The 18,445-nt window shown below is 40.9% G+C and overlaps 1 protein-coding gene across 2 annotated transcripts; it reads right to left on the minus strand.

Annotated features, from left to right (window-relative positions):
• Nucleotides 1-1,110: 1,110 nt before the first annotated feature.
• On the minus strand, nucleotides 1,111-17,555 carry wdr4 (WD repeat domain 4). 2 transcript variants are annotated; one of them, XM_061089020.1, is made up of 11 exons: nucleotides 17,441-17,555; nucleotides 16,813-16,878; nucleotides 16,423-16,569; nucleotides 16,174-16,330; nucleotides 14,886-14,998; nucleotides 13,230-13,290; nucleotides 12,660-12,764; nucleotides 8,391-8,455; nucleotides 7,363-7,549; nucleotides 5,265-5,334; nucleotides 1,111-1,386 (listed from the first exon to the last, which is right to left on the minus strand). In XM_061089020.1, exons 1-11 carry the CDS (start codon nucleotides 17,521-17,523, stop codon nucleotides 1,208-1,210), a joined length of 1,233 nt encoding a protein of 410 aa, XP_060945003.1. In that variant the 5' UTR covers nucleotides 17,524-17,555; the 3' UTR covers nucleotides 1,111-1,207. The 2 variants fall into 2 exon arrangements, with proteins under 2 accessions (XP_060945003.1, XP_060945004.1); XM_061089021.1 differs by lacking the exon at nucleotides 17,441-17,555 and having other exon boundaries at nucleotides 16,423-16,516; nucleotides 16,813-16,876.
• Between the last annotated feature and the right edge of the window lie 890 nt (nucleotides 17,556-18,445).

Raw genomic sequence — 18,445 nt, forward strand, 5'->3', positions numbered from 1 at the left:
CTTGTTGCCCCCTCAGGTGTGGAACTCTGTTTGAATTCAAACTCCCCTGATCCCCCAGGAGCTGCCTATGACGTCACGCAGGTAATAAAGCAAAGTCTGCTCCGCAGCTATGTGCTTTACTCCTTGTGTGCCGCTTTAACTATGAGAAATCTCTGTAGAAGTCGCGAAAAGGTCACAAAAGGTAGCACCCAACACGATTGTTTTACTTTTGGTTTAGTTTTTATTTCACATTTAGTTTTTTTTTTATTATTTAAAAAAAACATTTTTAAAGACCTAAGCCATAATTTGGGCTTAATTTTTTGAGACAGTGGCAACTTACAAAGCACCAATAAAGCAGCCATCTCCATGCACTCCTTGCACAAGACATTCCAATCGCCACTATTTTGCAGTACAATGGAGCTATGTGCTTCCCTGGCCATCGCCATTAAGAAGGTACATTGATAAATGTAGAATTATAATTAAAATTGCATATTACACAGAATATTGTCGCCATAATGAGGTGTAATTATTATACTTATTTATACCTGCTTCAAACTAATGTAGCATACAATTGTGTTCTTACCTGAAAGAAAATTCAAAACTAAATTTGTAAATGTGGCAAGTTCTCCTAAATCACTCCTACACATTAATTAACAAATCTGTTTTTGCATGAGGCCCAATGTGTCCAATGAGATATTGCGTTCACAAGCATGAGACTAAAGAACAGAAGAACAGGCAACCCATAGAATACCTCTGGCTCGACTGACACTGGCATGGAGGTATAAAAATATGGCAAAATTCAATTAAAGTTCAACTTTATTACAAAACATACATTATCTAAATGCAATTGATATAGTTAATAAAGTCAAAGAGAGTGAAGAGCAGCAGTAAATGTGGGGAGAGGTGCACACTCCCAAGCAATGATGAAGGCAGCAACAGGCCACAGTTAAATGTCAAAAATGTTTATTTAGAAAAATCAATTAAAGTTCAACTTTATTGTGCCAAATCAAAACATACATTATCTAAATGCAATTGATATAGTTAATAAAGTCAAAGAGAGTGAAGAGCAGCAGTAAATGTGGGGAGAGGTGCACACTCCCAAGCAATGATGAAGGCAGCAACAGGCCACAGTTAAATGTCAAAAATGTTTATTTTGAAAAATCAATTTACACAGGTTTCAACTTAGATTCATTCAAGAATCAAAGAAAGGAAATAATAGTGCTGTTGATTATTGATTTACAGCTCCTGATGTGACCTTCTTGGCCCTCTTGTTGTTAGTCTTCTGTGTTATCGTCCTCTTCAGCTGCTGGTCCTCCAGTCTCTGTTGCTTCTTCTGTAGATATACTGTCACATTGTCAAAACTCATTTTGAACAGATGCTCGAACCGGTTGTTGGTCCTGGTGGAGGCTGTTGTGTAAGAGAACAGTAAGAAAGTTGGTGACAAGAACCACAGCTGCACACATGTTAAAGGGTTAGGGTAATACAGTGTAATCAAAATGTTCTCCTCTTAAAAGTCAAAAAAGAAAATGTCATATATACATGTGTTTGTGTGTGTAAGCAGGGCAGTTGCTTCTGATGCTTCGTGACCATCACCATAACAAATGAGAGTGCACTGCAGTTTAAGGTAACTTAAGAATGTATGAAAAAAAACAAACCTTCAACCGCTGTTGACGAGCCCAGTTAGTTGTCTGAACTGGCAAGCGCCAGGTTATACTGGATTTATATATAAACATACCTACATACATATATATTAATACATATAAACACACGTATGGAAAACAGGGGTCAGGTCTGCACATTTCATGCATACTCTGTAGTGTTAAAGCATATAAAAAGGCCCTCCACAAAGCAAGAGCTGCCTACTATTCAAAACTAATAGAAGAGAATAAAAACAACCCCAGGTTTCTCTTCAGCTCCAGGCTGACAGAGTCACACCTCCACCGAACCCAGTATTCCTCGATCCCTAAATAGCAATATCTTTATGACCTTTTTTAATGATAAAATTCAAACTATTAGAAATAAAATCAACCATCTCCTGCCCTCAATTGGCACTAATACCCTACCAAGAACAGAAATCTCATGAACGGCTGAGTATCCTACCCATTATTTAGACATCTTCTCTCTGATCATCCATGATCAATTTTCCAAAATAATCTCAGGTTCTAAACCAACAACCTGTATCTTAGATCCCAGTCCTACAAAATTACTCAAAGAAATTCTGCCCCTAATTGATAGTTCGTTACTGAACACAATTAATCTATCATTATCATCAGGACATGAACCACAGTCCTTTAAAATAGCGGTAATCAAAGCCCTTCTCAAAAAACCCACCCTAGACCCAGAGGTTTTAGCTAACTACAGACCAATATCTAATCTCCCCTTCCTGTCTAAATTCTTAGAAAAAGTTGTAGCCAATCAGCTGTGTGAGTTTATCCAGGAAAATAATATACATGAAGACTTTCAGTCGGGGTTCACAGCCAATCACAGTACAGAGACAGCCTTGGCAAAAGTCACTAATGACCTTCTTATAGCTTCAGATCAGGGATTTGTGTCTGTCCTCGGTCTGTTAGATCTCAGTGCAGCATTCAACACAATTGACCATCACATTTTATTACAGAGACTAGAAGTTAATTAGCATTAAAGGAACCGCCCTAAACTGGTTTGAATCGTATTTTTCAGCCATCACGCCCCTCTTCTGTGGAATAATCTCTCACGTTCAGTTCGAAAGCAGACACCATCTGTACGTTTAAGAGTATACTTAAAACCTTCCTTATTGATCAAGCTATATAGTTAGAGCTGGTCCAGGCTTGTCTTAGACCTGCTCTTAGTTATGCTGCTATAGGTCTAGACTAGAAGGTCGATAACATCAACTGGCGGTGTGCATTAATGAGTGCGGCAGAACGTAACTTGTCCTATGTTCTAAAATGGGAAGAATTTAGTTTAGAAAGGCATAGAGGTATTGATGTCTAATCTACTGAGTGGGCCACATGGCCTCTATAGTACTGCCATACAAACCAGTAGCCAGTCAGATTTACCTTGAGCATCAGTGTACCCTCAAGTTCCGCCTGTATCATTGATTAAAAAGGCAAAAACACCTCACGACGCTAAGGTGCAAAGGGAATTTATGATACTTGACACACAGAGCTTCTCTTTCTAGCTTCTCCTTCCTCTTCTCAAATCATTATCACATCAAAGTAATTCATATCTCATCAATACATGTTTCTGACTTGATCCCTTCCCCGGAGTCCCTTTGCCTTATCGCCCACAGATCCAGGGCCGCAGCTGTGGCCACATCATGGATTACGATCTGTGGATCGCGTATCAGAGACGGTAATGGTTGATCCAGTTTGGCGGATTCTGTGTCGTGCTGGTAGCCTGGGTGCCAGACGAACTTAGCCCCGCCCACAACATTTGTTGTTCGGGAAGTTCGGTCTGGAGTCGCTCCGTTGGGGAGAAACTATGGCCGATCAGGAGCTGATCGGACCAATCAAATCGTCAGGGCAGGCTTTATACGATGATTGACAGATGATCTACAGTGACGTAATCAACCACGTCATCAGAGAGCGCTGCCTGCAGAGCTGAGATGTGTCGATGCTTCCATCGAGTCTGTTTCAGAGACATCGACAGCGCATTCATTTTGAAAGAGGAACAGAGGAACGCGATCAAGGCATTTGTAGATCGAACAGATGTTTTTGCCGTCCTCCTACGGGAATCATAAAAAGTTTAATTTATCAGCTGGCCCCGATTCTGCAGCCATATAAATAAAAAGAGAGTGGGGGGGGGGGGGGGCGCTACGCTCCTCAGCACATATGAGACAAAAGACACATGTTGGGACGCTGTTAATGTTGGAGCAACAAGGAAGTGTAAAACGCTCCTGCAGAGCCATGACAGCGGAGCTCTGCCACGCAGCGTGCGGATCAGCAGCTCCGTGGATTTCTGGTAGGGACGGATCTCTCTCAGAGCCCCGGGCCGGTCCCGGGCCAGTAGCGAGGCTCTGAGAGAGATCCGTAGCGGGCTTCTTCACGCCGCCAGCGGCCGGGGCTCTCACGAGCAGCCCTGGTCTCCAGCTGCTTCCTGGGGGCTTTGCCTCCGGTGGATATACGAGCGGCATTAGCAGCAGTTTCATTGATTTATTTAGAGAGTGAATAAACTTGTGAAACAGACAACTGAAAACAACTATGCGTCGCTTGACATACGTCACATACTACGTTGCTCTGATTGGTTGTAGGTCTATCCAATTGAGCGAAGAGGCATTTTGTTTCCTGGTTCTGTTGAAACACGCCCCATAATCACAGCCCAATGGAGCGGTCTCAGACTCATATTCTGACTAGAATAATGAGTGTGACAACGTCAGGCTATCGTGCTGGCTGATCGTAATAATAATGGCGGATCATTTATCGTTGGCATCTGATAATGGTGGTAGACCACGATCGAGGTGGCAGCTGATGATGGATCCTAATTAGCCATACACTCATTCTTTAAATAGAATGAGTGTATGGCAACCATCTATGAAACAGACATGTCTGTAAACCACTGCATGGCAATCGTTCTCATAGCATTTTAATTTTTTTCAACCTGGACTAAAGTAATGGGCTGACACATGCCTAATCCACTTTCCCCTGCCATTTCTAAATCTACTACACAAGCTAAAAAGGGACAGAAGCTTTGCTCAGATAAATGTGCTGTACTATGTCATGCTGTTTGTGTTTATCAATGTATTCGGGTTCCAGATCTCTGTAAAATAGACGATTTGTATGCTTTATTTAGGGAAATAGCAGTTTATAGCCTTTATGAAATAATTATGGAGCATAATTGATATGAAGACAAAATATTTTTTTATGTAACAATGTCATTTTTGATGAGGGAAGATTTATGGCCAATCTTAAACTGTGTAATGTGTAAAATAAATGTCCCCGAAACAAAAGTATATATCAAATGGTGAAGAGAACCACAGCAGGTTGAGCCAGATACAGTTTTCCAAGTCCCTAAGTCAACATTGAGTGATCCACAGTTTGACATGCTGCGTTCATTAGATAATTTCAGATGTTGCACTGATGAAGCAGATCATTATGAGCCAAAATGTTCTGTATGTGGTCTGTGTTAGCAGCTCAAGATGCTTAGGGTGAGTTGGCATGTGATACATGATACATGTCACAAGACCTCACAATTATTTTTGTATAGAGGGTACAAGTGGGATGATAATAAGAGCGCAGACACTTAAGATGCACTGACAAGCCAAAACGCTGTGGTGGTGTGTTTTTGTGTGTGTTTGTTTCATGACTCACCTTCAATCGTTTCCCAATGTGGCATGAAGACTTCAGTGACTGTGTGGAGTTCAGGGCTCTTAGAATCACACTAGATGAAGCAGGAGAGCACACAGGTCATTGAGAACCAGTGCAAACAGGATGGAATTATAATTGGAACATGTGAACTACACCAAACTGTTTTTGAGTGGCTAGGTCAAAGACCAGAGCCCATAGAACATCTATGAATAAAAAGATATCAATCCAATTCTTGTAGAGCAACTGAGTACTTTCTGGAGCAAATCTGTCAGAATTTAAGATAATGCCAAATCAGATGCGACTTAAAGGGATACTTCACCAAAAAATGTAAATTGACTCATTATTTGCTCAGTACTATGCCGATGGAGGGGTGGGTGAATTGTTTGAGTCAACAAAACACTTTTGGAGTATCGGGTAAACCAAGCCGAATCCAATACAGTTGAAGTAACTGGCGACTCTGTGGTCTTCTGTACACATGGATTTCACTACAGGAGCAGTATGGAGGCGTGTTGTGTTTTTTTTCTGTTATTTTATTACATCTGAAGAAGATGACTGAATAAAAAACTTTCGTTGTTTGAGTAGGTTTCCTGATAATGTTTTCTCTTCCAATGAATTGCATATTTGACAGACTAAACATGTGTAACTTTAGCTGAAACTTTGCACAAAATTCAGATGTGCACAGATTTGTGTGTGAAAAGGTTTTTGAGCATGGGAGTCAAGGGGACCCCTATTCCAAGCCCATCAGGAAGTCAGACATATGTGATTGAGTGTTGTTTGGCGAAAAAACTTTGCGAAGTTCTCCAAGAGGACTAATAACATTGTCTCTAAATTTGGCCGGTGCAATCTAAACACCTTGATGGTTAAAAATTGTGCTCTCTCTCTGCCATGAAACAGGAAGTTGTAGCATTAGTGCACTTTATGCAACCTGCACCCAACTTCAAGTTTGATAAGCATCCTGGCCTGAACACATCTACATACCAATAATCTGATATAGTAATAGGGCCACCTACTAGCAACAAGAAATTACATCTTTTACACTGAAATGTACTCCTCATAGCAGCTTGAACACATCCAGCCACATTTAGACCTGGTCGATAATAGGTTCATGAATCTTGTGTGTTATCAAAACGCTGTTGCCACGCGCCAAAAGTTGGTGTTTAGTTTTAAAATGTATTGCATTTTTTGGGGGCTAAACATGCACACGTCGGAAATAAATAACATTTACTTCCAATATGGGGTTAGGGTTCTTGCATATAGGTGTGGCAAAATGGCTCCATAACGATCCCTACAAAATGTCAACAAAGCAGCCCCAACGGCATGTTTCACAAAATTGTATGAAAATCGGTAGGCATCATGGCCAGACTTACAAAAAAGCATCTTGGACCTAGGGCAATAAAACGATAGCAATAATAATTATAGTATAACATTCCTCGATAGAAATTTAAGACATGGTCAATATAACGTTGCTAGAACTCATTCCATCTATGTTTTGACAGACAACAGAAACAGCAAATGATAATGAGAATAGCCCGAACCAATCAGGTGGCTGGAATAGTGTCACAGCTAAGTCAGGTTACGTTGATGCATATGGCACACAGTGTACGCGGAGCAGGAGCCATGCTAATGTTTGGATACCGTGTACACACAGGTCGATGTTACAATGACATCTTGGTACTCCTAACCACATTCTCAAAGTGACAAGGAATGGTCAGTATGAACAAGCCTGAGACTGGGAGATGTTGGTGGAAGTGGGCCAGTGGCTTAGCTTCTCAGCACATATTGTCACTACCACCCTAAGACCAGACCTGATACTCTCTCACTGCAGAAAAACTGGGGAAAAATGTTATGGGAAACCCATAGCTCTTTTCAATTATTAAAAATTGGTAAAAATGTATGCTTTCCACCATTATTAGTATTCCTTTGTTCAATGCTTATTTCAAACCCATTGCGACATTACACCAAGTGCTCCAAACCATTGATCAGTAGTGAAAATCTGTAATAATTTGAAAATCCGTCTGTGGATTTTGTGCATAAAGCAGCCAAAATTAATAATATCAACTTAGGTCAATGTCTAAATGTGTGTACATTTATCCAACTGTACCTCCCAGGAGCCTTGTCTGTGTGAGAAGATTTGGAGTGGTGCATCATTAGACTCCATCAGCACCCAGAGCTGTTTCTCTGAGTCAAAGGTCATGTCGAGGGGACACTGTGGCAAGGACAGCCGACTGTGTGGCATAAGCTTCTCTTTACCCACCAGGTCCAGAGTGAAAAACTGAACTGCAGATACTCTGGGGACACATAAGAAACATTAGTGATCAACTAGTCTCTGAGTGGATCTATCTGTATTTTAGAGGCCAATTCTGATTGTGGAAGATTGAGTTATAGATGATTTCACTGATTAGCCAGTGTCTGCAGACTGTCTTTAAGAATCAGCTCTATAGCCTGGGAAGAGGTGTAGCTGTCATACAAAAGATAAAAACAGCTTCAATAACAGTGTTGCTGAAAAGGATCGAGTAAACTTACATGAACACATTATAAGGCAAACACTGTGAGAAACAACATGAATCTAGTTCACACAGTGACTGAAGAAGATCCTTTCACAAGAAACCTCAGGTACATACTTTCCTACTGAGGAGAACAGAAAAATAACGGGGTAAAATCACGTTTTTTGCACAAATGAGATACCAATCTTTATTTTATCCAAATACATTTCTAATGATTTTGTACCATATTTGAGCAACAATGGACATGAAGAATAGCATGTTTTTAATATTATGAATGGAGTAGCTCATACAAACATGAGAATGTACTCGGAAATTAATCTTTAATACTTCAGAGTCCTTCCATGTTTCTTTCAGAGATGAATACACATGGTTAAAGGAATAAACATGTTTTTGCCAAGTGTCAGCTTGGGGCCTGAGTGGGACCAATTGGGACAACAGACGGTCCAGGCTTTTGATTTGCAATTGAGCAGAGAGCACACTAATTTTCGACCGAACTCAACTCCAATCCACGGTTCTTTATTAGAATTCGGAACCTATCTCATCAATGTCTCCGACTGTGTGGTCCAAAAGTCTGATGGTTTGACATGAAAACAAAAACAAAGGACCAATTAACAGTTAGACTCACCTTTCACACTGCACAGCAATGAGACATCCATCAGGGGAGCTGATGATACGACACACAGTTGGCCTCTGGACAATAAGAAAAAAAGAAAGTGGATCAAATGTTCATTTGTTCCATTTTTTTATTGGGATTATTTAGATGACAAACTTACGATCATGTGGTTGGTTATTAATCGATGGTGTCTGATCATGTCTGCGTGTCCCTACTCATTTTAACGCAGAGTCCTGACTGTGAGCACCTAGTCTAATGTTGTACCAAGCACAAAATGTTCACAACCTATTTTTCATGATTTTTAAAAACAGGATCATAAACTCTGGAGTGAAGCAAACAAATAAGGTCACTATGGCCTATTAACACTGAAATTTAATCGTTCATCTTTGAGTCCAAGTGAACATTTGTACCAAATTTGAAGACATTCCCTTAAGCTGATCTTTAGATATCATGTTAAAGAAACAAACGAAAACCAAGTCCCTTAGAATGGGCCCTTTATATTGAAATACTATATATTTACATCAGGGGGGTACATCTCAATGGAGGCCACCATGTTTCTTGTAGTAGTCCAGACTGGATAAAAACTAAACACCCTTTGAGTTTTTATCAAAACTGAAGGTTACCACAGGTTCTCTTTCATGTTTGGAAGGGGAGGATAAGTTTGCTGGCACCTCACAAGCAGTATGGAGGCATGTTGTGTTTTTTTCTGTTGTTTTATTATGTATAAGGAAGGGGTCACCTTGGCTACAACACTGTTTACCCCTGAAAAGTTCAAAAAGATCTAGAGTTAGGGAAGTGCTGAAAAATCAGCTGAATGAAAAGAACAAGGTCTGATCCATTTACATAGCCAGTCCTCAGATACCTAGCTGGTGTAATTACCTAGCCATGGAGGAGATAGACGCTACGAATTTCAAAACAAGGAAGCACCTCACAGTGCATGGTTGGATTCACCCAAGTCTAGCAACCTGAGGCTGTACACTGAGCGAAAGGAGGGAGGCTGAAGAGCCCGGGAGCCACTATCCAGGATGAAACAAGGAAATCCAGGACTACATCAGGAATATTGGCCCAATCTGACGAGCTGCTTTGTGGAATACCTCAGACAGAAGGAACATTATAAACCAGGCCATAAGCACAAAATTCATAGAGACAATGGTCTACCAAGGTAGACAAGACCCAAGGTGAAGGCAAGGTCCAGCACATAGTAGCAGAGTGTAAGATGCAGGCAGGGATGGTGTTCACCGAGTACAACCAAGTAACTGGATAGGGAACAGGAACATCTGTGCAGAATATGGATTAGATGTACCCAAGTCCCTATGGGACATAACACCAAAGGTGGTTGAGAGCTAAGATCTTGTGGGACTTCAGATTCTAGGACAACCTGATGGCTAACCAACCAAACAAAGCAGTGGCAGACCAACAAAAGAAGAGGGCAGTAGTGATAGATGTGGGAATCCCAGAGGACAGTAACATCAGAGAAAAGGAGCATGAGAAGATCAAGAAGTACCAAGGACTGAAAGAACAACTAGAACAGATGTAGAGGGTAAATCCAATGTGATCCCTCTGGTGACTTGGTGGCGTCGGTCACACCAAAACTTAACGTCTCATAGCTGCTCAATTGGATTTAGGTCAGGGAGATGTGTCTTTAGTCTGCGGCGGAAGATGTGAAGACTTTCCGTACCAAAGCTGGTGAAATGTATTCACAATCACTTGTGTTTCCTAAATGGACAGATTGATATCCCTGAGGTTTAACAGACCTGGTGTCTTACTGTGATGATTAAGTGTTCCCTTAACTTTTTTGAGGAGTAAACATAGTCAGCGTTGACTCACAGTACTGTCGGTCAGTTGTTGGTCAGGCTTTATCCTGCCCCCCTCTGCAACTCTTGGGACTCTGTGACGCTCCACACAAGGTAATACACAATCCTACAAAGATTCGTCATCCAGGCACCAACACCACAGACGCTCTACACAGGTTGGACTCTCTACACGAATGGATGATGATTTCGAGGGCAAGGCTGCTGAACTACTTCACAGACCCACACATCAAAAGAGCTGCTGTGCTCAGGCAATGGACTGACTAGTCCATTGCGCACATAGTTGAGTTGTTATGATTTGATTTGGCTGGATTGCTGGTGTGAATTTTACTATGAATGAAATTCTGACAGTGATATGGGAATGAGTGGGGGTGTTAAAACGGAGGAGTGCAAGGCAGGCAAAGACAGTAATGTGATAATAGTTTTCTGATTGTCACAACATGTCTGTAATTCCAGTACTCACCAAAGTGCTATTTTATAGAAAGCACCACAGCCTTTTCAGTCCCTCCTTGGAAGCCCTATATTGAAGAGCTTCAGAGGTGTTGGCCAGACCCTAAATTGCTCTCCCATCATACTAGTGATGGCTGGCACATCCAGGAAACATGCGCGCGTTAAGATTCCTTGATCCGTGATTCAACAGTCCCCCCCGGTCGACAGTCCCCGTCCATGGCGGGGGGTACGTAGCTGGAGATTGAATGTCTGAAGGGGTACGGGACTGTCAAAAGTTTGGGAACCACTGCTCTACACTAATCGGTGGAAGCTTTTTTTCCACAGGGGTGCAGCACACACATTGAGTTCCCAGGGAGTTGCTTGGTGGCCGCTATTCTTCGTTTTCTTCAGTCATTGTTGGATGCCGGCAGATGTGCATCTACCTTGAAAGTATATTCAGCTGCCATCTCAGAGAGAGAGTGGACAATCAGGTAGTAGGGTCACACTAGGGCTGTGCAATTAATAGCATTTTTTTCTAAAGAGACACGCATGCGCAATTCAGTCCTTCACCCAAAGCATTCAACGTTGCCCTGCTGACTGGCACTCACTCTCAAGCAGCTGTAAAGTGAAGGAGGCGAGTTGTGTGTGTGGTGACCGGCGGTATTTAAAAAACAGCGCGAGTGGAAAATGGCAGAGGGAGGGCAGCCCTATTTGATCGACAAAAAGGATAGGAAAAGTTCACTTGTATGGGAACACTTCGGATTCAAAGAATCCGACGAGGAGCAACACCACACAGTGTGCAAGATTTGCTACAAGGTGATATCTGCGCCACTTGGCAACACAACAAATCTATTCAACCATCTGAAACTAAGAGTTTATCTATGATACTCAGCTCAGTGAACCAGATAAGTTGTGAGTAGATAAGTCAATTTAAATTTCTGGCTGAACTATCCCTTTAAAGACAGCCAAACAGAATTGCCAATCCTAATCACATATACAGTATTTACTTAACATTGATTTTCAAGGGTAGATTGTGTTAGCAGTTAGCATATTAACATGCTAACCAATTCATACTCAGTTAATTCATACTATAGTATTTTCTGCATTCCAGTAGGGCTGAACGATTAATTGCATTTGCGATTTAATCGCGATATGATAAAACGCGATTTCCTAATCGCAACGTGCGCGATTATCACGTGCGAACGAGAGTAGCGCACCGGGCTGCCGTCCGCACCCGCAGCCAGAATGCCGCGGGACAACACAACTCCGCTGATCCAGAAGATAGCGAAACAGGCCGGCGTCACCTACGTGGCGCAAACATAGAGCAAGCTCATCTCGCTGGTGACCGCGGTGTGGGCGGCGGACCTGAAAATCCCCAGAGCCCCCCGGTCCCCTACACGCACATCTGCGAGACGGAGGTGCTCAGCATGGGGGTGTTCCCGCTGAGGCCCGGCGCCTCCGTACCGCTGCACAACCACCGGGACATGAACGGGATGCTCAAGGCTTTACAGTGCCTCATGTCTGCTGTGTTGTGGCTCCACACACACACACACACACACTCTGTCTGTTCGGGGACTTGTGTTCGAAAAGGGTTAAAAATCACATTTTGAGGAGTGGGACCATTTCATTAACTTCAGGAAACTGTTCATACATGCAGTTGAACTGTTTGACTTTGTGGCCTGTGCATTTCTCCGTTTTTTATTTATAACTTTATTTACTTTGATTTTACAAAATATTTTCAGAGTATAGTAGAGGCAAATTCAATTTTTCAGTTGTGTGAAATGTTTCTGACTTGGGAGCAGTAAGACACCTATAATTTTAAATATTATTACTAAATGTATCTAATATTGTGTTGGTCATATTTAAATCATTCATTACGTTTTGTTGGGGGGAAAAAATTGGATCAAATAAAAAAATCGCATATTAAATCGCAATATTGGGGGAAAAAAATCACAATTAGATTATTTCCCCAAATCGTTCAGCCCTAATTCATAGTGTGAATTGTTTTTGCAGTGTTGCAGTGCAATCATGTTGTGGTTACCTTCTCTTTGTCATCTTTAGAGCTTGGTGTCTCTTCAAGTTCTTTGAGGTCCCAGCTTTGTAGCCTAAGGCCAGACTCATACTCCCACAGCTTCACGGTCCCGTCCTGACAGTCACAAAAACAATTAACATTACCCTGAAAAATACACTAGTTTTTCAAATTGTACCTGATCAACACTGAGTTAACTTTGATGATATACAGTCAAAGTGTTCACCTGCAGTTGATTTTGTGTTGAATGTACATTGTCCTCAGTACAACCTATTTATTAAGCACCATTTCTTAACATTTCCATTGTTTACATGGCTTTGCCTTGCCAAAATTGAAAAGTAACTTAAGAAATAAATGATAGTTTTTTTGGTGTTAATTTTTTGCTCTTCTTCCAACAATGATTCAATGACAGAAAATCTTGTCAATGATATTTATATCTTTAATTTATCATCTAGAGCAGCAGGGCTCCCTCTGATTGGCCAAATATATTGAAATGCAGAGCGTGAATGCATGGCACATGGAACACCATTTATTGCAGTTCAAGCATAGAGCAAAATGCATGTGTTTGTTGATGTAACTAACCCCTGATCCAGAGAGCAGACAGTGGGGTTGAGCTGATGGGACCAGCAAGGCACTGACAAACCTAAGAGAAAATATGTAAAAAAAAACATTAACAGTAATGAAAAAATGCAACAGTAAACTGTATTGAGCATGCACACAAAACAATCTACTATAAAAATATTAGGGGTGTAAAATTTCAGGTAATCATGCTATAATTGAATTCCTGATATCGTGCAGGAGTAATTAGTATCCCCTTCCATTATCGTGTTATCATCCTGTGTTTGTCAGTCATTTGTGAAGAACAAGTGACTACTCTATGCTTTGTGTACTCCAGTACTACAGTGAACGCAGTTCAAAACATAATATTGCACACAATGGGCGGCTGTGGCTGAGGGGGTAGAGTGGTCGTCCTCCAACCTGAAGGTCGGCGGTTCGATCCCCAGTCTGAACCATCTGCATGCCGAAGTGTCCTTGGGCAAGATGCTGAACCCTGAATGGCCCCCCATAGAATAACAAAGTGCTGCAAGTAGATGCACTGTATGAATGTGTGTGTGAATGGGTGAATGTGAAACTGTACTGTAAAGCGCTTTGAGTGGTCATCATCAGACTAGAAAAGCGCTATATAAATACAAATCCATTTACCATCCATTTACACAATATACTGTATATATCTTATAAGGTTTTGTTTCTGTTAGGGATGGGCGAATCGATCCCAAAATGTTGATACTACCAATACTCTGAACTGTGACAATCGATTGTGGCGGCAATAGGATCGATACGAAGGGATCGGTTTCAGTTTCTCTCTTCTATGTTGTTACCTGCGCATAGAGGAAAAGAGCTGTTTACTCTAAACACATAATCTTGTCATGAACACCTGTCTCCTATTCAGGTCCACTTTTAACTTTGGTGCCAAACAAGGTAAGCATGTCAAGAGAAGTGATGTATGTTCCACAGGTGCCTCTCAGTGAGGAACTTCTTGTTTTTGACTGCAGAGCGTCCACCTACAGGTGATGAATAAAACTAGAAAAAGTACTCTCTTGTTGTTGATTCCATTGTTTTCACGAAATTTCCACGAGAATATCTCAAACCAGAAATATAAAACTGGTTGAATATAATATTCAGTTAAAAAAGTAAAAAACTATTTTCACGTATGTATTTTTATCATTTAAAAAATTGTCCAGTGTTTTAATATTAAAAAGTATCAGTAACTGTATCTGCAATATTGGCCCTGAATTACTTAGTATTAGATTAAACCTAAGTTTATGGTATTGCCCACCTATGGCTGGGCGATAAAATAATCCCTGACACGGTGTCAAAATATAAGGACACAATGTGATTTAGAAATGCATATTAAGGCTTAACTATCCAATAAGATGCGAACACCTACATGTAACAGAGAGTGACAGCAATTCTAGCCATTCATGGATGTACTGTTGGATTGGGTGACGTAGAGGAAGATATATGGGGATGCTGTAGGAGACATCTTGAGACTTGGGGGACACAATTGCTCATGTTACTCTGTAAGTGTTTGTATATGCTGCTGCCTGATTTCTCCTTTCACCAGCTTCCAGAAAACTTCCATAACAGTTACACTCTGGAGCCCTGTAGCAGTATAGTTGTATTGCAATGAGTGTTCAAGAACTTGCAGATTTTCCTCCTTTAGGGTAATTAACTCACTGTTGATGTCCCAGGCAGAAGGACTGGATGTTGTATGGACACCTGAAGTGGCTCACTCTGATCTTCTCATCACGGTCAGCTGTGATGATGTATTTGTCATCCGGTGACATAGTCTGAAAAACAACAGAAGGGTTAAGTGAACTGGAACTTAGCAAGAGTACTAAACAGACCTGTACTGTTAAATTTCTCAGAGAGCTCAGAGCACAACCAGGAGGCAGACTAGAATTAAAGCGCTCCTTTGGAAAAAGGCAATAGCTAGTGCTGGCTGATATGAGCCCTGATCCATTCCCTTAGTTATGCTGCTGTAGGCATAAACCTTTGGGAGAACTCCCATCATGCATTTAACGTGACCCTTGTGTTTTACATGTTAAGGCAGGTGTAAGATGGGACCTTAAAAGGCACACTAAGAGCAGTGGTTCCATTTGTACTGTAATACCCAAGTGATCCACTGTCCAAACTTGCCATCAAATCTCACTTTCCGCTCTTTATGCAAATGCTCACATAAGTCATTTCTGTTTGCAAAGACTAAGCGTGGCTGTGAACTATGCAGAGGAAACCGCTGCTCCCACAAAGGTCATTAATGCATCAGTGATTGAATTGTAACACATTTTAAAAATCAGCTGTTCTCTCTGTTCACTCTGCTGCTACTCCTGCACCACATGCATACATGTTTTTGTCAAGTTGTTATAAAGCTGTAAAGAACATCAAGGTAAAAGTCACCTAGCTCTACAGACATCACTTCCACTTCCCCCTATTTTGGAGCAAAACACAAATAATTGTACACTACACTGAATGCATATGCACATGTATGCGCATGAGCACAATAGGAGTTCTGCTGGAAACAGCTGCCAGTGTCAAAGACCATGTTACTTGCCTATGACTCATAAACTAGCAACAGCCTTGACAACAATACTTTTATTGATTGACACATACAGACCGATCAGTACTGAAACATGATAAACATCATATTTTAATTGTGGTAAAAACCAAGACAGTTCACATGTTTTTTGGGGGGACTCGGGACACCCAGCTTGACATTGAGACAATATGGTTAGGGTTAGAAAAACCAGAACATCTAGTCACTGTAACTATATCTGCTATGAAAGGACATATGATGCAGCTATGCAAGACAACTTTGTGGTGAGATGTTTGTCAAAAAGGTCTGAGTGACTAATTAGCTGTAATTGTGGATCTTTAGGCCCTTGCACATAATGACACACACAATTCTCTAGACTACACTTGTGATGGTGTTATTTGCCCAGTGTTTATGCAGCTTAGTGTTCCTTACTATAGCTAGCAACATGGACAGGTGTCCCATCTTCAGCTCACCATCCCTCTGCGGTTCCACCACCGAGAAGGAGTACACATCTCCTGATTTATCAGCAACCAGCAGCTCATCCTCAGCCTTGCTGAACACAAGGGTTGTGCACCTCCTTGCCACCCATCTGTGTAAGTCACACATATTATTAATAGATCTGCTATTGCACATCCTGCATCATTACCTGTTTGCAGTACAAGAGTGAGTTTTAAGTTGTACCTGATGCTGGTACACTGCCATGAAGGCTCACAGTGAAATAAAACCAGTCTCTTGGTGTCATCAGTCAGTGCCACCAGATTTCCAGAGGGAGACACTGTGAACGCAAGGACTGTGTCACTTCCCATTTCCTCTGAGGCAACATCATCACTGATGACAGAGAACACAAGCCACAGCTGTTATACATGGATATATTTAAATTACACTATGTTAATCTTTCCATAATCCTATTGTTGAGACCAGAAAACTATGAATCTGACCTGTTTTGTTTTTGGTTTGTTTCTTTTATTAAATTTAGAGTTATCCCTTTCTTTTTGTTTGCATTATTTTTCTTAGCAAAGGATAAATGCTTAACCTTTACTTAACAACCCATCACCATCTTCTTGTTTTTACCTGTTGTCATTCGTTGTATTCTTTGGCCTCTTCTCAGCAGTGCTGCAGTCAAAAACGAATGGTTTTCTGTGATAAAGTAGAGAAGAGCAGATACAGTAGTATGGTATACACTCAGTTCAGTCTAACTTCATAGCCTCAAAGCTGTATTTCCCATATACCAATTCAATGTAAAATACTGATTCCATATACTTATTTTAAAAAAGGAAAATGCTGCAAAGGAGCTCATACTTCAGGTGTTACGGCCCATAATAATTATATATATGCAAAAACTAAATCTTAAAGCCTTTTTGAACGCATTTAAACATTTGTCACTTTCTACCTTTTGCAACTATGATTACGGTCACAACTACGACATCACTTTGTAGATCAAGACGGCATCACACGTGACATCATGCTAATAGTGGTAACGATGATGATCCTGCGATGAAGGCCAAACTGTGTCCCTCAGTTGCTATGTCGTCTCACACTTTTCAAACATTTAGGGAAAATTAACAGTTTTCAACTCGCAGTAACAAGTCAAACGTTAGTCAAAGACTGAGCTAAAACTGCGGTCCGGACCAGTGACCACAACGTCACACATCTGCCTGAAGTCATACATGATATAAGACGCATTAAGAATGGTTCTTACCTGTTCTGTTTAGTGTGAACTGCAACGAGTTTCTTGTCGCAGTTGGAAATAAACCACTTTCCACAGAAACCCACCGCTGTCATGTTGTTGGTAGCACGCGACAGAGGCTCACACTTCTTCTTCTTCTTTTGATTTGATTGGAGGTTGGCAAACAAGCTTATAGGCGCATCACCGCCACCTATCGGATAGGAGTGTGGAACGTCAGATCAGAACATCTTTCACTTCATCCACGGATCTGGAGCTCACCTCCCTCCTGAATAACAGTTTTTCCCATTTAGTAAAACAGATTGTAAATAACACTGAATAACACTATTTCCTTTTAAGGGTCTTCTCTCCTTTTGTGTCTATGTTTTGAACTAGATTCATATTTATACTATAGTCCAGAGACTCTGTTACATTTATTTATTTAGCTTTCAATAAACCAATGCTAAATAGTTAATGTTTTTCTGGGTCAAATTTAAGGCCAATGACGCTGAACTTTTATTTGGATTGTCACATATTTATGTTAATTATACTGGTATTTTCTTTAAATGATGCAGAGCATGGTTCCCCTATAGTTGCTGCAGTCTTCTTTTCACCTGGTTGGAACTTGCTGCTCACTTTTTTCTCTTGTTCTTTATTGAAGTTGTCTTTGTCTATAGTTCATCTTAATACCAGGGGTTTGAGGCATGAAAAGCCTTGATCTTATTAGCTGAACAACCAAAACTCATTCTACATCTTCTGATGTCAACTTTGGGAAAACACAATGGTGTGATGAAATGTGGTTTAATCATGAGTCTTATGTTACTTTTGATAAACCCTACTGGAAACTAAATAACTCCCTATTGGAACCCAAAACAGTTAAAGAAGAAATCAATTACTCGATTTTGGAACAAGGCTAAGACAAAGAAGTCATATTGCATGTGACTGTAAAAATATAGTCATTAAATTGATAAAACATTACTGCTACAACCCTCTTGGATGCCAGGAAATTGCTGACTCTATAGCCCAATTAAAGAATAATTT

The sequence above is a fragment of the Limanda limanda genome, chromosome 16 (genome assembly GCF_963576545.1).
Source record: "Limanda limanda chromosome 16, fLimLim1.1, whole genome shotgun sequence".
In the NCBI taxonomy this organism is placed as follows: domain Eukaryota; kingdom Metazoa; phylum Chordata; class Actinopteri; order Pleuronectiformes; family Pleuronectidae; genus Limanda; species Limanda limanda.

Excerpts from the sequence above, each read along its gene's own strand:
- wdr4 (XM_061089020.1), bottom strand. The coding sequence starts at position 17,523 with ATGACAGCGGTGGGTTTCTGTGGAAAGTGGTTTATTTCCAACTGCGAC. Across the intron at positions 16,331-16,422 it reads TGGCAGTGTACCAGCATCAG|ATGGGTGGCAAGGAGGTGCA; the intron begins GTACAACTTAAA and ends TGACTTACACAG. Across the intron at positions 14,999-16,173 it reads TGTCCATGTTGCTAGCTATA|ACTATGTCACCGGATGACAA; the intron begins GTAAGGAACACT and ends GTTGTTTTTCAG.